Here is a 22,947-nt window from a genome sequence, read left to right on the forward strand (position 1 = left end):
GGGAATTATAGACCAGTAAGCCTGACATCAGTAGCAGGGAAAATTCTACAATCCATTACCAACAATTTTATAGCAGAGCACTTTGAAAACAGTGGCAGGATCGGACAGTCAGCATGGATTTAATAAGGGAAAATCATGCTTTACAGATCTACTGGAATTCTTCGAGGATGTAACTAATAGTGTTGCTGAGGGGGAGCCAGTGGATGTGGTATATTTGAACTTTCAGAATGCATTTGCCGAAGTCCTGCATAAGAGATTAGTGTGTAAAATTGAAACGCATGGGATTAGGGCTAGTGTAATAAGATGGATAGAAAACAGGTCGGCAGATAGGAAACAAAGAGTAGAAATTAATGGGTCTTTTTCAAATTGGCAGGCAGAGACTGGTGGGGTACCGCAGGGATCAGTGCTAGGACCCCAGCTATTCACAAGAAATATGAATAATTTAGATGAGGGAACAAAATATAATATCCCCAAATTTTCAGATGACATGTTTTCTAGCAGGGTGAGCTCTGAGGAGGATAGAGAGGTCCTTCAGTGTGATTTGGACAAGTTGAGTAGTAGACAAATGAAAGGCAGATGCAGTATAATTTGTATAAATGCAAGGCTATCCACTTTGGTAGCAAAAACAAAAAGGCATACTAGTATCTGAATGGCCATAAATTGGGGAACGTACAACGAGACCTGGGTGTCCTTAGACACCAGTCACTGAAGGTAAGCATGCAGGTACAACAGAAGGCAAGTGGTATGTTGGCCTTCATAGTGAGAGGAATCGAGCACAAGAGCAGGGATGTCTTGCTGCAATTATACAGGGAATTGGTGAATCCACCACTGGAATTGTGTGTGCAGTTTTGGTTTCCTTATCAGAGGAAGATGTCCTTGCCCCAGAGTGAGCGCAGCAAAGGTTTACCAGACTGATTCCTGGATGACGTACAAGGAGAGACTGAATCAGTTAGGATTGTATTCGCTGGTGTTCAGAAGAATGAGGAGGGGATTTCATAGAAACGTATAAAATTCTAACAGGATTAGACAGGGTCGATGTAGGAAGGATGTCCCCGATGGTGAGTGTGTCCAGAACCAGAGGTCACAGTCTGAGGATACGAGTTGGACCATTTAGGACCGAGATGAAGAGAGATTTCTTCACCCAGATAGTCGGCCTGTGGAATTCATACCACAGGAAGTAGTTGAGGCCAAAACATTGCATTTTTTCAAGAAGCAGTTGGATATAGCACTTAGGGCAAAAGAGATCAAAGAATATGGGGGAGGGGGGGGGGGGAAATGGGATTAGGCTATTGAGCTGGATGATCAGCATGATCATAACAATAATCTTTATTATTGTCACAAGTAGGCTTATATTAACAATGCAATGAAGCTACTGTGAAAATCCCCTAGTCGCCACACTCCGGGTACACAGAAAGAATTCAGAATGTCCAAATTACCTACAGCACGTCTTTTGGGACTTGTAGGAGGAAACTGGAGCACCCGGAGGAAACCCACGTAGACTCGGGGAGAACGTGCAGACGCACACATACAGTGACCCAAGCCGGGAATCGAACCTGGGACCCTGGTGCTGTGAAGCAACAGTGCTAACCACTGTGCGACCGGCCACCCTAATGAATAATAATGAATGGCAGAGCAGGCTCGAAGAGCCAAATGGCCTCCTCCTGCTCCTATTTTCTATGTTTCTGAGTTCAGAAGGTAATTGAGAAGGCAAATAGAATGTTGGCCTTTATTTCAAAGGGAATCGAAAATAAAAATATGAAGTCCTGCTAAAACTAGTTCAAGACAGAGATAATAAGGGTTAAGGGGATAAGGCAGGAAAATGGAGCTGATGATATCAGATCAGCCGTGATCTCATTGAATGGTGGAGTAATCTCGATGGGTCAAATGGCCTACTTCTGCTCCTCTGTCTTATGATTGTCGTGAAAAACCCATCTGGCTCACTAATGCCGTTCAAGGAATGAAATCTGCCACCCTGACCAGGTCTGGCCGACGTGTGACTCCAGTCCCACAGCAATGAGGGTTTCCTATATGACCCCTCTGAAATGACCTTGCAATCCACTCAGTTCAAAGGCAATTAGGGATAGGCAATAAATGCTGCCAGCGACGCCTGCATCCACAAACAAATTCTTAAAAATGAATAGGCTGAAATCAAAGAGCACCAAATATCTAAAAATGACAGTTCCAATGATATGCATAACATAAAGGTGAAAAGCAAAATACCTTCTTGAAATAAGTAACTGACTCTGATATTATGTTTACTTTACAAAACATTTCTGTGTTGGAGACAACGCATTGGAAATATTAACCAGGATTTCCTTCAGGTGCACACCTATAAAATTAGGAAGCAAGTGTTGTATTTCTTAGTCAATTAGCCTATTGACGACTGCTGTCCAAATTACGCATGAAAAGCCATTTACACAAATTGACAGAAGCAAAAGCATCTCACCCCAACATAAATCACTACTTTGGAGAAGAACAAGAAAACAGAATATTCCACTTACTTTGCATTTTTATGGACACCAGTAAACTACAGCAGGATTGCAAAACAAACGAGGTGACAATAAATAGTAAGATACTGAGAGGAATAGAAGAATCTTGGAGTGCATGTCCACAGACCCCTGACCTAGCTGCACAGGTAGATAGGCGGCAAAGAAAGCATACTGCCATTGTTAACTGAGGCATAAAATATAAGGTTGGAACTTTATAAAACACTAGTTAGACCACAATAGGATTAGTGCGTGCAGTTCCAGTCACTGCACTATTGGGGTATTCCACTAGAGAGGGTATAGAGAAGGTGGTCTGGACTATTTTAGTTATGGGGAAAGGTTAGATAGGCTAGGATTTTTTTCTTTGGAGCAGAGGAGGTTGAGGCTAGACCTAACTGAAGTGTATCAATTTATGAGGGATCTCGATCACGAGAATAGAAAGGCCCTATTCACTTTAGGTTGAGGTGTCCATAACCAAGGACATAGATTTAGGATTAGAGGTACGAGGTTTATTAGGAATTGATGGGAATTTTTTTTCTGCCTATCGATGGTGGCGATCTGGAACTCAGTCTGAAAGGGTGGCAGAGGCATTTAGTGGATATGCACTTTAAGAGCCTCAACATACAATGCTACACTCAAACAGAAGTGGGATTAAACTGATGACTGCCTAGATGGTTTCGGTCTGTGCTTTAAATTTCTATGATTGTCATTACAGAATCTAACACCCACTTACCAAGATGTCACAACTGACAAATATAAAGGCTGCTCCTGCAGGCAGAGTCCAGCTCACCTGCACAGCCAGAAATGCACTTTTGCACTTCTGTTTACATTCCCTGGCTAATATCTTTCGGTTTTGTCAATAGAAGATTCGCCTAATTTCACAGTAGCTTGAAAGGTGGAGGGGGGAGGTTGAAATCAGATAATTCTGCAGAACCATTGAAGTTCTACGTGCAATCGGGCATAAGATTTGTATAACGGTCCTGAAGATAAAAGCAACAGCATTCAAAAGAACAAATCAACGAGACATCTCCATTTAAAAATCTGTGTTTTGCATTTTATCCAGCTGAAGATCTTACCTGGCTGTGGATATTAAAGGATGCTTTGTCCCAACCAATTTCCTGACATGAAGAGCAATGTTGCTCAGCTCATCACTGAGCAGACAGCGGAGACTCATGAAGGAGGTTGGGTATCCAACAATCTTTTCAGCCTCAGACACCACTTTAGTCCAGGATGAAGTGGATGTACTGGAGTAAAGAGCTTGACAGCGGCAGAAAGCACCAGCCAGAGTGGGGGTGTACATCATTCTCCTCAGGGTCTGTAACATGTTGGTGGTTCTAGATGTTTAATTTTATACCCAGGAAACAAAACACGCCCTCTGCATCCAAGCTGAAGGTAGGAGGAAGACCAAATAGAGGAAGTCATCAGCTGATCCTGGCAAGACATATATGAAAGTTCACTAATTTAATGTTGTTTGCCTGCATGTTTGCCCCAATTTAAAAAAAATTAAACCAGTCAATCTTCTGTTCACACTGGGAGGTAAAATCAGATTAGAGACAGCATTGGATAGTTTTTCCGGTTCAGTGGCACTCAATATATTCAGAAGCAGTCCCAATGTCTTATTGTTCCTAAAGGCCTCTGAACATCTAAAACTGGTTTACTGTCAATAAAGTACTTTCAAAGACTAATCTCTCTTGCAGCGTTGAAGGTTTTAATGCAACTGACTGCGCAATATCTATTTGCACAACAGTGTAATGTACGGAAGAAACATAGATCTGGCAGCATTTGTAGAGAAAGTAATTGTAAACATTTGCAAGTTATACTTGTGACCTGATCTGGATATCTATGCCATTTGCGCATGCATTTCTTCCCGACGGCACATAAAAGAAACACAAAACAAGACTTCAGAATTGATAAACTGTTTTACTTCACAAGATAAAAAAATATTGCATAGACTCACTGCGTTCAATCAACTTTTAAAAAATAATAATACAAAAGGAAAGGCCACCTAAAAGTTCCCCACTTAAGTCTTAACATTCTCATCTTCATTCTCGCCCTGCTTTTCTGTGTTTTCATTCAATAATCTCCCTGCACTGCCTGCTCCTGTTTTGTCTCTCGCTATTCAAACCAAGAGGAAGGCCTCTAAACAGCATGTTGAACACCATGATTCAGCAATTTCAACCTATCTCCAACCTCCTTTCCTCTCCACTCTTTCAACATGTTGTCTTCTTTTAATTCCATTCCTTTAACTCGATTGCTGAACCTATCCAATCAGTTTTCTCTTAAACAGACCAAATCAAAGACACTGATGACATCCTGTGACAGGACATAAATGTTTCAATCTTTCTGAAGCTTTTGATATGTAACCACACAACAGTTTGCCATTTTCCAGCTCAATGGGAATGTCTTCCCTTGCTTGGAGTCATATTCAAGTAATGTTTGTTCTTCCCATTTCACATCAATACCTCCAGAATCCCCCAATTATCTACCCTTGGACTTGGATACAAAGAACCAGGGTAGTTTCTTTGCAGTAAGAGCTGGGAAACAGCTACAGGTGGATTCTCCAATCCTGCAGCGTGAAAAGTGGTCCGAGCCACTCAGGCGTCAACAGGCCTTACCTGGCAGCGATCCACCCCTTCACAGGGGGCTAGTACGGCTCTGGAGTGGTCTCCGCAGCTCCGGCGCCTGAACGCCGGCGCTCCACGGCCAGCGCGAGTTCCCGCATGCGCGCCACGGCCGGCGCGAGTTCCTGCATGCGTGCCACGGCCAGCGCGAGTTCAGGCATGCATGTGGGCTCCCATCTCTGCCCCAGCCCCCGGGCAATATGGCGGAGCCCTACAGGGTCCCGGCACGGAGGAACATAGGCCCCCACGGAAATAGCCCGACCGCAGGTCAGTAGGCGCCGATCGCAGGCCAGGCCACCCTGGAGGCCGCAGGCCAGGCCACCCTGGAGGCCCCCCCCCCCCCCCCCCGGTCGGATCCCCCCCCACCAGGACGGCCCCCACAGACAGAGCTGCAAGGTCCCGCTGTGTGGGAGCATACGTAACCCATACCGGCGAGACTCGGCCGAACTCGGTGGGCACTCGGCCTGTCGAGGACCGGAGAATCACCGGGGGGGGGGCGCGCTTTCAACGGCCCCCGACCAGCGCGGCAGCGATCCCACGAAAATTGTCGCCAGTCGACTTCCGGTTGTGGCTATGCTGAGCCAAGTCGCACGTTCGGCAGCTCCCGCCAGAAACGGACTTTTGGGCTCTTTTTAGGGGCCCCAGCGGCATTTGTTCGACGGTTTCCAGTGTGGGAAGGTGACAATACGATTTCCCCGGCACTGTATGGATTGGACCAGGAGTGGAGCGGTGAAAAAAGTAATTTTGGTGCAGCGAAAAATGCGAGGGAGGAAAGCCAAGATGGCGGACCAGGCAGCGTGGGAGCAGTGGTCGCAAGAGCAGCAGGAGTTTCTCAAGCGCTGCTTCACGGAATTGAAAGCGGAGCTGCTGGAGCCGATGAAGGCTTCGATCGACAAGCTGGTCGAGACCCAGAAGGCCCAAGGGCCGAGATCAGGGAGGTGCAGCAGAAGGCCTCGGAGAATGAGGACGAGATATTGGGCCTGGCGGAGGCGCACGAGGCGCTGCATAAGAAATGGCAGAGGTTCGAGGACATGGAGAATCGGTCGAGGAGGAAGAATCTGCGGATTCTGGGTTTCCCGGAGGGAGTGGGGGGGATCGGATGCTGGAGCATATGTGGTCACGATGCTGAACACGTTGATGGGCGCGAGTGCCTTCCCGAGGCCCCTGGAGCTGGATGGGGCCCATCGAGTCCTGGCGAGGAGGCCCAAGTCTAACGAGCCGCCACGGGCGGTATTGGTGCGGTTCCACCGCTTGGTGGACAGGGAGTGTGTCCTAAGATGGGCAAAAAAGGAGTGGAGCAGCAGGAGAGAGAATGCAGAGGTCCATATATACCAGGACTGGAGCACGGAGGTGGCCAAGAAGAGTGCCGGGTACAATCGGGCTAAGGCAGTTCTGTATCGGAAGGGGGTGAAATTCGGGATGCTGCAGTCGGCGCGACTGTGGGTCACGTTTAAGGACCGGCACCATTACTTTGAGACGCCGGAGGAGGCGTGGACCTTTATTCAGGCCGAAAAGTTGGACACGGACTGAGGGTCGGTTGTGAGGGGAGGTCGCAGGGGGCTACTGTGGTTACTGTGCTTTGGGGGATGTTGGGGAATGTTCTGTATTGTTTTCTTGGGTTCTGGGTGGGGTAGGGTGAAATGGTTCGAAGTGGGGGTTTTGTGAGAGTGTGGGCGTTGGTGGTTGGAAGGTCGGGGCCCCGTTGGTGGGAGGGGAGATGGGAGGCCCGAGGTGGGGGAGCTGGGATTAGACCGCAAAAGGGAGCTGCGCCAGAGAGGGCGGGCCGGTTTGATGGAAAGCACGGGCTGGGGAAGGAAGGGGGCGGGGCCAGGGCGGTGTTGGAGAGGAGCGCCCGCTGATGGACAGGAGGGGGGGGGTGGAGATTACCACACTGCGATGGAGTGGCCGGGGTCAGCAGGAGTCAGCGGACGTACGGGGGTGCGATGGGGGGAGCAACGCAGCTAGTGGGGGACCTAGCTTTGAGGGGGGGGGGGGTGCTGGGTTGCTGCTGCATTGGCCAAAGGGGAGCTGGTGCTCGGAGAGAGAGTCGGGGCGGGGATTTGTCGCTGGGAGGAATGGAGAGTGCGGGAGGCGTGGGCACGTGGCTGGCCTAGAAAAGGGGATGGCTAATCGGCAGGGGGGGGGGGGGGGGGGGGGGGGGGGGGGGGGGGGGGGGCTGGCGGGAAGCCCCCTGATCCGGCTGATAATTTGCAATGTGAGGGGCCTGAACGGTGCCAAGGTGCTGAGGGGGTTTATGGACCAGATGGGAGGAGTGGACCCATGGAGGTTTGTCAGGCTGGGGCCAGGGAATTTTCTTTTTTTTCCCCGTCCATAAAGCCTACTGCCGGATAGACATTTCCATTATGAGCAGGGCACTAATCCAGAGGATGGAGGACGCGGAGTATTGAGCCATAGCCATCGCAGACCCTGCCCTGCATTGGGTGGAGCTGGAGCTAGGGGAGGAGAGGGACCAGCGCCCGCTGTGGCGCCTGGATGTGGGCTTGCTGGCGGATGAGGAGGTGAGCGTGCGGATCCGGGTGTGCATTGAAAGCTATCTAGTGGTTAACGATAATGGGGAGGTGCAGGTGGGGGTGGTCTGGGAGGTGCTTAAGGCGGTGATTAGGGGAGAGCTAATCTCCACTAGGGCCCACAAGGAGAAGAAGGAGAGGAGAGTGGGAGAGATTGGTGGGGGAGATTTTAAGGGTGGATAGGAGGTATGCAGAGGTCCCTGAGGCGGGACGACTCAAGGAGCAACGAAGCCTCCTGGCCGGGTTCGACCTGTTGACCACCAAGAAGGCAGAGGTGCAGGAGGAAAGCGCAAGGGGCGGTGTATGAGTACGGGGCGAAGGCTAGCCGGATGTTGGCACATCAGCTTCGGAAGCGGGAGGCAGCGAGGGAGATTGGGGGAGTTAGGGATAAAGGGAGTAACACGGTGCGGAGTGTGGTGGGAATAAATGGGGTATTTAGAGACTTTTATGAGGGGCTGTATAGGTGAGCCCCCGACGGAGGAGGGGGCGATGCATCAATTTTTGGATCGGCTGAGGTTCCCGAGGGTGGTGGAGAAGCAGGTGGCTGGGCTTGGGGCACCGGTAGGGCTGGAGGAGCTGACTAAGGGGCTGGGGAGTATGCAGGTGGGGAAGGCACCGGGGCCAGATGGGTTCCCGGTGGAATTTTACCGGAAGTACATGGACCTGCTGGGCGCTCTATTAGTGAGGACTTTCAATGAGGCGAGGGAGGGGGGTGCCCTACCCCCGACGATGTCCAGGGCGCTGATCTTGTTGATCTTGAAGCGGGACAAGGACCCATTACAGTGTGGGTCGTATAGGCCAATCTCTCTCCTCAACGTGGACGAGAAGCTGTTAACGAAGGTGTTGGCCACCAGAATTGAGGACTGTGGCCCGAGGGTGATTCAGGAGGAGCAGACGGGTTTTGTTAACGGAAGGCAGCTGAATACCAATGTGCGGAGGCTCCTTAACGTAATCATGATGCCTGCAATGGAGGGGAAGCGGAGATAGTGGCGGTGATGGACCCGGAGAAGGCCTTCAATAGGGTGGAGTGGGGGTACCTTTGGGAAGTGTTGAGGTGGTTTGGGTTCGGGGAGGGGTTCATTAGTTTTCCACTGAAGAGGGCAGAAAGGAGTTTTCGGTACCTAGGGATCCAGGTGGCCAGGAGCTGGGGGGCCCTACACATGCTCAACTTGATGAGGCTGGTGGAGCAGATGGAGGAGTTTAAAAGGTGTATATGCTGCCACTCTCCCTGGCGGGTAGGGTACAGTCGGTGAAGATGACAGTGCTCCCGAGGTTTCTTTTTATATATTCCAGTGCCTCCCCATCCTTATCCCCAAGGCCTTTAAAGGCAGCTCAGTAGGAGCATCATGGGATTAGTGTGGGCGAAAAAGACCCCGAGGGTGAGAAGGGTGTTTCTGGAGCGGAGTAGGGACAGAGGAGGGTTAGCGTTACCTAATCTGTGTGGGTATTACTGGGCTGCCAATGTGGCGATGATACGCAAGTGGGTAATGGAGGGGGAGGGGGCAGCGTGGAAGAGGCTGGAGATGGCGTCCTGTGTGGCCACGAGTCTGGGAGCGCTGGTGACAGCGCCGCTGCCGCTCCCGCCGACTAGGTACACCACGGGTCCGGTGGTGGCAGCAACTTTGAAAACTTGGGGGTAGTGGAGACACCACAGGGGTGAGGTAGAGGCTTCGGTTTGGTCCCTGATCTGGGAGAACCATCGGTTCGTCCCGGGGAGAATGGATGGAGGGTTCCTGATGGGGGACCTGTTTTTAGATGGGACGTTTGCGAGCTTTGGGGCGCTGGAGGAAAAGTTTGGGCTTCCTCCCAGAAATGCCTTCAGGTACATGCAGGTAAGAGCGTTTGTAAGACAGCAGGTGAGGGAGTTCCCGCTGCTTCCAACACTCAGGAGCCAGGATAGGGTGCTCTCGGGTGTGTGGGTTGGAGAGGGCAGGGTCTCGGCGATCTACCAGGAGATGCAGGAGGAGGAGACGACCTCAGTTGAGGAGCTAAAGGGTAAATAGGAGGAGCTTGGGGAGGAGATAGACGAGGGTGCGTGGGCGGACACCCTGGGTAGGGTTAATTCTTCCTCCTCTTGCTTAGCCTGATACAATTTAAGGTTTTTCAGAGCGCATATGACAGGGGCGAGGCTGAGCAGGTTCTTTGGGGTGGAAGACAGCTGTGAGAGGTGCTCGGGGAGCCCAGCAAATCACACCCACATGTTCTGGGTGTAGCCCAGCGCTGGATGGGTTCTGGAGGGGTAGTGTGAGGACGGTGTCTAAGGTGGTGAACACCCGGGTTAAGCTGAGTAGGGGGTTCGCACTATTTGGGGTATCGGATGAGCCGGGAGTGCAGGAGGCGATAGAGGCCGGTATTCTGGCCTTTGCGTCCCTGGTAGCCTGGCGGAGGATTCTGCTACAGTGGAAAGATGCGAGACCCCCAAGCGTGGAAGTCTGGATCATCGACATGGCAGGGTTCATTAAATTGGAGAGGGTAAAATCTGCCTTGAGAGAGTCTGTGCAAGGGTTCTTCAGGCAGTGGCAACCGTTCTTAGACTTTCTAGCGGAATGTTAGGAGGTGGTCAGCAGCAGCAGCAGCAACCCAGAGGGGGAGGAGGTGGGTGTACTTTGTGTTTTCACTGTGTTTATTATTGCTTAATGAGGGGGTTGTATATTGGGGGAATTCGTGATGTAGTTGTAAGATGTTTATTTATGTGTTCTGTGTTTTTCTTTTTTCTGTAAGGGGGGGGGGGTTGTTGTAAATATGTAAAAATTTGAATAAAAATATATCCCAAAAAAAAGAACATTGTCGCCGGAGAATCGGCGAGCCGGGTCTGGGTGGCGCGATTCTCCTCCCCCCCCCCCCCCCAGGGATTCTCCGACCCAGCATGGGGTTGCTGAATCCCGGCCCGTGTCACCACTGGCATTATTAAAATTACAATTTAGATAGGCAGTTTCCACTATAAATGTGGCCACAGAAATGTATAATGAAGAAAGCTGACGTCCACACAAAACTAACATGTTAATCTCTTAGGAGTGAACACGTCATTTACTGCTAAGTCTCAGATTCTGCTACTATATTTTACCTCTCTCTCTGCATTACTCATCATTTAAAGTTTCAAAACTCGTGCCTGTTGTTCAGCAACAAACCTAGCCACTCAGTGCTCCGAACTTGACATACAAATCTTCACATATTTAGTAGCTTCCCTCCTCTTGCGCCAGCCCTGCCCGGATAGATCCTGCAGAAGTGGGATTGTAGAGGAATTCCCAATCGCAGGGCGAAGTCGGTAAACCCGTGCGAACAACCAGGGTGGGTAAGCAGCAGGTGCTCGCCAGTACTCCCTTGAGGTAGTTATACCAGTTGTGCCTGGACGTATCCAAGTGAACATTATTCCTGGAAACGGAAGATGCCCTCCACGTGGGGCAGACAGAAACTCGAGCCCTGCAGCTCTCTCAGGACATTTGGAGTTCAGACTCTTCGGACACAACGAGTGTCAGGCACCTCGCTGTCAAAACAATCCCTGATCTATAGCCCCCTCCCCGTGATGTCCGCGAATGCAGACCTCTCCTCCGACCCGCTGTCCGGGCTCCTGCCGCTCCCCTCGGTCTGTTTTTTAACAACAGCAGCAGGAGCCGCCTTCAGCCAGACTGCAAACTTACCGCTCCATGGGCGCCGCCATATTAGTCAAACCACAACCCGGCATATCGCAAACATCAAGGGAAATCCCACGGCAACGGGCAAGCCACGACATTGCCGTAACGTGTGAAGCGCTCGGCTGAGCTGTGTAACCATGGAGACGGATAAATGGACGCAGGGGCGGTGGTTCCAGCTGTCAATCGCTTTGAGTGACCGGCCCTTCCCACTCATTTCAAAGTTCATTTTGGTTTTTCCTTTCAACCTAATGTTTATTTTTAATTTGTGTACCCGGATTGGTTTGCCGGTCTTTTTAAATTTAAATTTTTAATAATCCTCATTGTCACAAGTCGGCTTACATTAACACTGCAATGAAGTTGCTGTGAAAAGCACCAAGTCGCCACATTCCAGTGGGTTCTCTGAGGGAGAATTCAGAATGTCCAAATTACCCAACAGCACGTCTTTCGGGACTTGTGGGAGGAAACCGGAGCACCTGGAGGAAACCCACGGCAACGGGCAAGCCACGACATTGCCGTAACGTGTGAAGCTCTCGGCTGGGCTGTGTGACCATGGAGACGGATAAATGGGGAGAATGTGCAGGCTCCGCACAGACAGTGACCCAAGCCGGGAATCAAACCTGGGACCCTGGAGCTGTGAAGCAACAGTGCTAACCACTGTGCTACCATGCCGCACATTGATTCCAGCTTGGGGGAGGAAATTCCTTTGGAGATGAGGCTAACTTATGAGACGGATTATCAAAAAATGTAAATGTGCAATAATATTGGTAGTAAAGGTCCACAACAATGGATATAAGCAGGCTATTATTTCGAAGGTGATAGAACCTGAACGGAAAGGGCAAAATACTGCAGATGCTAGAAATCTAAAATGAAAACAGAAAATGCTGGAAATGCTCAGCAGGTCTGGCAGCATCTGTGGCGTGTTAGTGGTCCAGGTAGAGAGTAACTTTTCATTAGAAACTTATGGCATGAGGGAAGAGAGAAAGAGACCCCGTTGCAGCTCGAAGTCAACACAAACCAAAAGAAAAGCCCTTCCCTGCAACGTAGCTATCATTTAAATAACATTGGAGAATTGTTAGCTACGCTGCAAAAATCTTAATAACTTACAACAAAATTAACTGGAAATCTGAAACAAACACAGAAAATGCTGGCTACACTCAGCAGAGAAACAGAGTTAGCGTTTCAAGTCTGTATGACTTCTTCAGAACTGAGCTTGAACATAGAACATAGAAAAATACCACGATGTTGTGCCGAACCAAATTGTAGAAAACATCAAATCACATGTTCCTGTCCATAACCCCTTTACTTTGGACAGAACAGAATCAAATGGCCTATCATACCTGTGCAGCTTTTTAGATTATTCAATTATTCCCATTCCCCCACTGTTTTCCCACAGTCCTACAAATTTTCCATTTCAAATATATGCGTTTTGGAAAATCTTCTTGAATCCACTTTGTCAGGAAACAGAGGTAGCTTTACGTGATCTATATTTGTATTGTTAATTATTAGAAATAAGGATAGATTTAAGTAGGTCTAATTTAGTGTTGTGTAGGAAAGGGTAAAACTCTAGTTAGATTCATGTTAAACAAAAGTATGTGCATGCATGGTAATTTTTGTTTCATTTTAAACGAAGCATCATGCTGAGAGAGTTTACAACATGTAAAGTAAGAGATTGGCTTAAGAATGAACCGTTGATAAGCGACGGGGGACCACCTCGAGACTTTTGTGAGGTTAGTTTTAATTGGAAGCCAGAGTAGAAGGAGCTTAGCTGTAAGAGAGGGAACATCTCAGCTTTGCTGGAAGAAAAGCCATACAGTGAAGTAAGGGGTAAGGAAGCAAGTGCCAGAAATCTAAAGCTTGTTAAGGAAACCAGAGAAATAAAGAGAAGTTTCCAAGAGGTCTGAAGTTAAAGGAGCAAAATAAACTAGAATTTGAACAAGGTACTGTTCACTGCAGTCACAGGCAGAGCTCAGAAGACGTTCACTAGTGAGAAACCAAAGAGCACCCAAAAACTGACTAAACGTTTCTATAGGTATGTAAAGAGAAAAAGATTGATAAAAAAACAAAGATTGATAAAAACTAATGTAGGCCCCTCACACTCAGAAATGGAGGAATTCAAAGGACTTCCAGTGACTACCCGTCAGGCGGCTCTCCTCCCGTAAAATAATCATAATTTCGGAAAAACCTGCCAAAAAAGCCCCAACAATTCATTCTCCAAACATTAGTAGCACATGGGAAGAAAGAAAGAGAGAGGAAAATTACCAGAAAAAGCCAGTTCAAGGGCCGCATGGAGACCAGTAGTGGAAGGGGCCTGGAACGGAGGCAGTCAGACGAGCCGATCAGCGCACGAGGCAGCAGAGTGCAGGTTTCGCCGGAGCGAAAAGGGCAGACCAGCCAAGCACAAAACCCTCCCTCACCAGGGGGGAACTGGACGGCATACCTCTCGGGTGCACTGAAGGAACATCTGCAGGAGATAAAAACTGTCATACAGGCCGCAATTTCCAAAGACGCGGTGGCTGAAACTTTGGTGCAGATACAGATGGCCCTGAGCAAAGCGGAAAAGAAACTGGAGACCCAAGAAGCTACCATCAAGGACCTAGAGAAAGCAGCAACCAACCAGAGCGATCTGATTGTGGCATTTGAGAAAGAGGTGGCGAGGTTGGTCGCAATGCAGGGCAACCTGAGGGGAAAGGTTGAAGACCAGGAGAACCGGTCAAAGAGGCAGAACTTGCATATTGTGGGCCTATCAGAGGGAATCGAGGGCAGGGACCCCATGAATCACGTGGCACAGATGCTGGGCAACCTGGTGGGAATGGAGACCTCTAACCCACCAGAAATAGACAGGGCTGCGACCGAAACCCAAAGCCGGGGAATAACCAAAGCCAATAATAGCCAAACTGCAGGTATCAGGACCGCGAAAGAATCTCGCGTGCGCCAGGCAGTCCAAGAACTGCAGTTGGGAAGGACGTAGACTCAGAATATCCCAGGACATTGGGGCTGCCCTGGCCAAGGCAGGGCAGAATTCAACAGGGCGAAAGCTGCGCTGTACAAGAGCAGTGTATGCTTTAGTATGCTGTACCCAACCACATATCAGGGCAAAGAACACATTTTCACAGCCCCTGTCGAAGCAGACGAGTTTGTCACAGAGTGTGGACTGGAGCAGTGACAACAGGAGGAATGGTAAAGAACCCTCAGCAAAGAATGACAGCGCAGCAGCAAACCAACAAGGTGGGGGGGGGGGGGGGGGAGACAAGAACCTCTCCAACCCTCCCACCCAAACACATCCTGACCGACAAGCAGCAAAGCGCCACCCAAGAGACCGCTTCACACGAGAGAATGTGACCCCATTCGTGGAAACGAGGGTAGCAGCAGAGGGAAGGCGGAGTGACAATCGGGATAATTGCAGGGTAAAACGGGGAAGGAACAGGCAGGAATCACAGAAAGCGGATGGGATAAAAATAGGACAGTAACTCCCGGAAGGGAGTCACCACACTAGCGGGAAAATTAGCGCTGGGAGCATGCAACAGATAGAGGCCGTGGCGCACCCCCAACAGGGGGACAGCGCCTGGTGGGGGGGAAGCAACGGGGAAAAAGAGCTGGCGGAAGGGGATGGAGGAGGGAAGCACAGGAAGGGAGGGACGGGGGATGGGAAGGGGGGCGGGGAAGGGAGGGGGACATCGGGAAAGAGCAAAAGACAGGAGCGGATCAACGGAGCAAAGAAGCACTGCAAGCAACCACGTAAGAGCTCTTCTGTCTCCTCGGACCAGCACTGCACAACCTTGAGCAGGGAGATCCTGGAGTGCAGGGGCCTACCCTGTTAGACGTTTTAGTTGCTGTGAAATGAAGAGTCTAAAGTTCTTGTTCCTTTTCACCAAACACCATTTATTTCACTTCCCAGCCTCTGCACAAAACTCTTAACAACACACCACCTGACAGAGGCCACCTGACGTCCCTTTACATATCAGTGTCAATTAATGGATACTTAACATAAATGAGACAACTAATTGCAATGTCTCTTAACCCATTACTTAACAGTCTCCGCTTCCTTGGAGAAAAAAAATAATTAGGTGAAAACAAAATTTCAATAAACTCAAAAACACACATGATGTCCCCCCCCTTTTCTTTTTTTTTGTTTGGACGAGAAAGAAAAAAAAGACAGTCACAGAAACAAGCGCCCTTCATTAACAATATCCAAAAGTTTCTGTGAACTCGCCTCTCTTTTCGTAAAACAGTCTGACAGTTTATAGCTCCTGTCGACCCGTTTAATTCTCCTGGTGCTTGGATGTGGCGACTCTGACGACCTACTGCTCCCCAGACCTGGAATACCTGACCGTGAAGTGCCGCCCATATTATCTTCCACGTGAGTTCACTTCAGCCATTATCACAGCGGTCTACATCCCACCCCAGGCAGTAGTGAGGAAGGCGCTGGACGAACTACACACAGTAATAAACAACTACGAAACAGAACACCCGGAGGCCTTGTTCATCGTGGCTGGAGACTTCAACAAAGCCAACCTCAAGAGTGTACTGCCAAAATTCCACCAGCACATCTCCTGTCCCACCAGGGGCGACAACACTCTTGACCGCTGCTACTCAAAAATCAAGGACGCCTACCGTTCCATCCCCCGACCGCACTTTGGGAAATCAGACCATAAGACGGTGCTCCTTCTCCCGGCATACAAGCAGAAACTCAAGCAGGAGAATCCAGCTAAGAAGGTTGTGCAATGCCGGTCCGAGGAGACAGAAGAGCTCTTACGTGACTGCTTAGAGACAGTGGACTGGTCCATATTTAAGAACTCAGCAACCAACTTAAATGAGTATGCCACCACCGTCACAGACTTCATCAGCAAATGTGTGGACGACTGCGTGCCAAAGAAAGCAGTACGTGCGTTCCCCAACCGGAAACCATGGCTCAATCACGAGATTGACTCCCTACTGAAGGACAGATCTGAGGCGTTCAAGGCAGACGACCCTGACCTATACAAGAAATCCAGGTACGACCTCCGCAAAGCCACCCAGAATGCCAAGAGAGAATATCAAACCAAGCTAGAGTCGCAGATAGAGTCTCGGTGGTTGTGGCAAGGACTAAACAACATAACGGGCTACAAAGCGAAGCCGAACAGTATCTCTGGCAGCAGCGCACCCCTCCCCGATGAACTCAATGCATTCTCTGCTCGGTTCAAGCAGGTAACCAACAATCCGCTGGCGAGTGCCCCAGCAGCCCATAATTCACCCATACCCACCATCACAGCTTCTGAAGTCAGATTGGCCTTCCTGAAAGTGAACCCTCGGAAGGTGACGGGCCCAGACGGGATCCCTGGTCGTGCACTCAGAGCCTGCGCGGACCAGCTGGCAGAGGTATTCATGGACATCTTTAACCTGTCCCTACTCCACTCCGAGGTCCCCACCTGCTTCAAGAAGACCACCATCATACCGGTACCAAAGAAGAACCAGGCAATGTGCCTCAATGACTACCGACCGGTGGCCCTGACTTCAGTCGTAATGAAGTGCTTCGAGAGGTTGATCATGAAGCGCATCACCTCCATACTCCCAGAATGCCTTGATCCACTGCAATTCGCATACCGCTGCAACCGGTCCACATCAGACACCATTTCCCTGGCCCTACACTCATCCCTAGAGCATCTCGAAAACAAAGACTCCTACATTAGACTCCTATTTATTGACTACAGCTCCGCCTTCAACACCATAATCGCAGCCAAGCTCATATCAAAGCTCCAAAACCTAGGACTTGGCTCCCCACTCTGCAACTGGATCCTCGATTTTCTGACCAACAGACCACAATCAGTAAGAATGAACAACAACACCTCCTCCACAATAGTCCTCAAAACCGGCGCCCCGCAAGGCTGCGTACTTAGCCCCCTACTCTACTCCCTGTACACACACGACTGCGTGGCAAAACTTGGTTCCAACTCCATCTACAAGTTTGCTGACGATACAACCATAGTGGGCCGGATCTCGAATAACAATGAGTCCGAATACAGGAGGGAGATAGAGAACCTAGTGGAGTGGTGTAGCGACAACAATCTCTCCTTCAATGCAAGCAAAACTAAAGAGCTGGTAATTGACTTCAGGAAGCAAAGTACTGTACACACCCCTGTCAGCATCAATGGGGCCGAGGTGGAGATGGTTAGCAGTTTCAAATTCCTAGGGGTGCACATCTCCAAAAATCTGACCTGGTCCAACCACGTCGACGCTACCACCAAGAAAGCACAACAGCGCCTATACTTCCTCAGGAAACTAAGGAAATTTGGCATGTCCACATTGACTCTTACCAACTTTTACAGATGCACCATAGAAAGCATCCTATCAGGCTGCATCACAGCCTGGTATGGCAACTGCTCGGCCCAGGACCACAAGAAACTTCAGAGAGTCGTGAACACCGCCCAGTCCATCACACGAACCTGCCTCCCATCCATTGACTCCATCTACACCTCCCGCTGCCTGGGGAAAGCGGGCAGTATAATCAAAGATCCCTCCCACCCAGCTTACTCACTCTTCCAACTTCTTCCATCGGGCAGTAGATACAGAAGTCTGAGAACACGCACGAACAGACTCAAAAACAGCTTCTTCCCCACTGTCACCAGACTCCTAAATGACCCTCTTATGGACTGATTTCATTAACACACTACACCCTGTATGCTTCATCCGATGCCAGTTCTTTTGTAGGTACATTGTATATGTTGTGTTGCCCTATTATGTATTTTCTTTTATTCCCTTTTCTTCTCATGTACTTAATGATCTGTTGAGCTGCTCGCAGAAAAATACTTTTCACTGTACCTCGGTACACGTGACAATAAACAAATCCAATCCAATTTTTGTTATTTCCCCTCTGTCCAACATCTGCTTCAAACTTGCGATGTCTATCCGTAACCTCTTTTCATTGACACTTTTTGTAGAGTGCACATTTTCCCACAGGGATTTATTGTCAATGTGACGGTCAATAGGTATATTACCCAAATCCCCTAATCCCAAAATTTCTGTCAATATCATACTTCTATAAAAAGCCATATCCACCGCCTCAACAAGGCTTAACGTCTCAGCAGCCAAGGTGCTTTTTACCACTCTCCTTATTTTCTTTGTTTCCCACACAAGTGGGCAACATTTACCATTGTTCCCCAAAAGGAAAATTATAAAACCTCCTGTGCTTGAAACCCCAGCACATAAATTTGCGTAGGACGCATCACTATAAACTATGAATTTCAAGTGCTTCAGGTCACCTAAAACCGGGAACTTCAAAACACACTCCTGCATTTTTAGTTTGGCCAACGCTTTATTTGCTCTTATTATGTCTTCCACTTTGGGATCATTCATTTTTGTACTCAACTCTAAGACATCAAAACTCACGTCCGGTCTAGTCTGTCTACCTAACCAGTTCAGTTGCCCATTTAAACTTCGTAGTTGCTCTTTTTCTATCTTTGAAATCATTGCGTCTTTTTGTGAAACTCGACCACGACTAATTGCTATTGTGGTGATGCTTTCCAAATAAGATTGCTGATGTAAAGTTGCGCCTAATTTAGTCTGTCCAATTTCCTGTCCAATATATTTAAATGCACCGGAAGCCTGACTTCCAACCCTGAATTCTTTCCTCAAACCAGAGATTACAATAGCTTCAAAATCACTAGTCCCACCCCACAAAAAATCATCGACATGCATCATAAAAATGCCAGAAAGATTTCCTTTATAATGCCAGTAAAACATTGCAGGATCTGCTATCAACTGGCAACAGCCTAACTTTAACAAAACTGACCTTACCGAAAAATACCAGACTCTAGATGCAACATTTAAACCATATACACATTTGTTCAACTTCCAGAGTACCCCTTCTGTGTTAGCTGCTTCTTTAGGAGGCCAGAGAAAAATGTCTCTCTGGAGCTGATGCCCCTGCAAAAAGGCAGCTTTTATATCTATAGATTTGCATTCCCATGGCTTTGTGGCTAATAGAGCCAAGAAGATCTTTAAAATAACCTTTCCTGCTGTAGGTGAATCCACCCTTAAATCCTGATCTTCTAAGTTTTCTTCAAATCCCCTTGCCACGAGTCTGGCCTTCGCCTTATAAGTTCCATCCGGAAGAACCTTTTCCGTGCAAATCCATCTGTGGGATAGAGCTCTTTGTCCCCTATCCAGTACTTCCGTGTATACCCCAAATTCACTCCAACTCTGCAATTCTTGCTGTTTAGCTTCTTTAATACCTTTTTCATCTAATTTATTTGAAGCCACCAAAATCTCACGTGCTTGTGGGCTTCTACTCCTATTAGTATTTGTAGTCTTACTCATGTTCCGAGATCTTGACAAACTACGTCCCCTCTCCCGCCTGGTATCTCGTTCTGTACTGCTACTGCTTGATCTTTCCCTTCTGCTGTGGGATGTCCTTTCAATAGTTCTCGACCTTTTCCTGCGGACCTGTTCACTATCCGATGTACTATCTGAACTGGCACTGCGTTTCTGTGCGCTCCATTTTTGAACTTTGTTTTCCCAATCCATTGTCTTGACTCCTTCCCCTGAATGCTGCACATTCAACCAATGTTTATACTTTCCAGTGGCCTTCCCTGCTCTACTAATAATAGTTGCATCCTTCCATTGACTAGACCCTTCAGGCAAGTATGTCACTTTTGTACCAACTTTTGGCAGTTGCCCTTTCGGAGAAATGGCCTGTTTTAATTCACCAGACGTGTTGTGTTCCTCCACAGAAACCCTGTCTATATCAGTTAATTGGTCCTCATAGTTCTGTAACACATGCGTACCAGATGACTCTGGTTCCTCGTCATGTCTGTCTGCTCTGTCTAAATTTGAAACTTTGTAATCTGTACCCATTATCCTTGATGAATGGACCCTAACAGTTTGATTACCATGTTGCAAAATAATTGTTTTGCCATCTATGCCTATGATCTTCCCTGGGCCTTTCCATTCATTAGAATTGTCTCTCTTATAGTATACCATGCCTCCTTGCTGAAAAATGGCATGTCTTAAAGCTCTGCGCATTCTTTCCGAGACTTCTGCTTCCAAAAAAGCTTTTCTACTGCTATGTAATGCATTTAAATGTTCAGCAAAACCAGAGCTAATTGTAGTCCCCTCCCAAGCTGGAGGCTGGTCATCCAAAATGGACCGAATTTTAGGATTTCTACCAAACACTAATTGATAAGGACTATAGCCCCCAACCATCTGCAATGAATTCTTTGCATGTACTGCCCATGCTAAAGCTGAATTTAGCCTGCAATTTGGTCCATCTGCCAAGATTTTCCGAAGCATGTCATCGATGACAGCATGATTACTTTCACAGACACCATTACTAAATGGGCTTTCTGCAGCCGTATTCATAACTATGATATTCATGTTTTCACACATATCCATAAACACATCATTAGCAAATTCTCCCCCATTGTCCGTAAGGAATTTTGCCGGTGGGCCCATTCCTGTCCACGGTTTGATCCAGAATTACTCTCTTTTTTTTACTTCGTACAATCGTTGATTGACTAAATCTGGTTGCTAAATCTACAAAATGCAAAATAAATATATTATTTGCTTTATCCCAGATCTTAAGGTCCATGGCCACAATGTCATTAAAATCCTTGGCCAAAGGTAGGGTGACTATCGGTCGTGCTGTACTTCCTACAAACTTCACAGCGGTCACTAACCTGTTCTAACAGTTTAGTATAGTCGTCATCCCTTACCCCTGCATCCTTTAATAATTTTTTCAGCATCCGAGGAGATGGATGTGCAAATTGCCTATGCAGTTTTAATACCACAAGCTTTTTATCAGCTAAAGTCCCATTTTCAACTGCCATTAACACATCCTTAACCACTCTACTTGAAAAATTATTTGTCAGTAATGGAATGCAATAGTGTCCCAACTGTGTAAATTGTAAGTCCACCATCTTTCCAAAAACTGTTGCCTTATCCTGTTCCATATCCAGTTTCATGTGTGCTTCCTTCATCGATGGTCTGCTCAGAAGCAAATTTATCTCACTTGATACAACATCCGTGCTAATGAAATGATTCACTCCGGCAATATTGCAAGGGATCACCACTCTTTTCATCCCCAAACCTGAAACTTGTGGAACTTTCAAATTCCTTAACCTTGTTACGATTTTCAGCATTCCAGGTAACATTTTAACCAGTCAATTCCACACACAGTAGATGTGCAGCCACTGTCCAATACAGCACAGTTGAAGGATTCAGCAACCAACACCTTCATTACCGGCGTAAAACTGCTTGTCAATAGGACAATGCCTTCTTTCTGGTCACTATCTTTTTCCTCTTCTGACTGTTCCGTGTCATGTGTCGCTTCAAACACTCTATCATAACGAGTTGGACAGTTGAAAGCATAATGGTATTGAGAGTCAGATCAAAAACATAGATTTATCATGCCCCGTGCATTTCTGGGGTTCATCTTCCTATTGTAGGTTCTAACTGGGTTTCTGTCTTCATAATTTCCTTGTCTCAGTCTCCATCTATAGTCTTGAGCCCTGTTCATAGCCATACGATTTCGCCATCCTGTTACTAGTGTATCTTCCATATTCTGCCTCATTGCAGGCTGACCTATTTGGGTCATCAGAGCCATCGGAATCGAATGTTTCCCCAGAAACTTTTGTAAAGCTTTTGTCATCTGTTCGAATAAGGTATCCTTATCAGTAAACTAAACTCCTGTCAAAACTCTAGCACAGTCAAGTAATTTAAAGGCCAACACAGACTGTGGAAATTCCTGATTGTGTTTCTGCAGCCTTTTATATAGTCTGCCAAATTCCATTATATAGTCTTCCATGGAGATATCCTCCATTTTCCGGTACTTATCAAAATCCGAACATGCTTCATACGCACCTAACAAGTCATCTTTCTTATAAATCTTATCCATATAATGTAATAAAGTCTCCAGACCTTCTTCTGAGTCTAACTCTTCCAATTCCAGCTCAGAAAGCACTTTGTTTCGGATTTTACTGCCATATGGTAGAGAAAGAGCCAATGCCATACCTTGTTTTCTCTTTCCCAAAGCAGTTACCTTAGTCCACATAACTACTGCACTTCTCCATTGGTCGTACGATTCCCTTTCAGAAAATAAGGGAGGATAGTCATATCCAGCCATCTTTATCCTGGGTTCAGCCATGTATCTTTTTTTTTTCCTTCTCACTCACTCCTTGGTTTGATCAGGAAAAATTGTATCTTTCAAACCTTCACATTTGCACAGCAACCATCCTCTGCTACCCTGTTAGACGTTTTAGTTGCTGTGAAATGAAGAGTCTAAAGTTCATGTTCCTTTTCACCAAACACCATTTATTTCACTTCCACAGCCTCTGCACAAAACTCTTAACAACACACCACCTGATAGAGGCCACCTGAAGCCCCTTTACATATCAATGTCAATTAATGGATACTTAACATAAATGAGACAACTAATTGCAATGTCTCTTAACCCATTACTTAACATACCCACGTGGCCATCGCACTGTTGGTGCCCATGTTGGGTACCCCCTGGACAAAAGAAACTCCGGAGTGCAGGGGCATATCTACATGGCAGACTCATACTTGGCAACCATGTGGATATGCCCTCTGGACAAAGGGAAACCTCGGAGCGCAGGGACCCGACCGTGTGGGGAGAACAATGACTGCAGCCATCTTGGACGGCCCCTTAACAAAGGGAAACCCTGGAGGGCAGGAGCGTGTACTCCAG

At 47.8% G+C, this 22,947-nt stretch overlaps 1 protein-coding gene across 5 annotated transcripts in view; it reads right to left on the reverse strand.

Annotated features, from left to right (window-relative positions):
* pdss2 (prenyl (decaprenyl) diphosphate synthase, subunit 2) overlaps positions 1–11,360 on the reverse strand; it is a 336,320-nt gene extending 324,960 nt beyond the window's left edge. Inside the window, exons 1-2 of one of the 5 annotated variants that reach the window (XM_072499936.1) lie at positions 11,274–11,360; positions 3,563–3,872 (exon numbers count right to left, since the gene is read on the reverse strand). In XM_072499936.1, the coding sequence (XP_072356037.1) occupies positions 3,563–3,810 (248 nt within the window). In that variant the 5' untranslated portion in view covers positions 3,811–3,872; positions 11,274–11,360. Of the gene's footprint in view, positions 1–3,562; positions 3,918–10,699; positions 11,070–11,273 lie in introns of those variants that run through there. The other 4 variants (XM_072499935.1, XM_072499939.1, XM_072499937.1 and 1 more) reach the window with 4 other exon arrangements.
* Between the last annotated feature and the right edge of the window lie 11,587 nt (positions 11,361–22,947).

The sequence above is a fragment of the Scyliorhinus torazame genome, chromosome 4 (genome assembly GCF_047496885.1).
Source record: "Scyliorhinus torazame isolate Kashiwa2021f chromosome 4, sScyTor2.1, whole genome shotgun sequence".
NCBI lineage: Eukaryota > Metazoa > Chordata > Chondrichthyes > Carcharhiniformes > Scyliorhinidae > Scyliorhinus > Scyliorhinus torazame.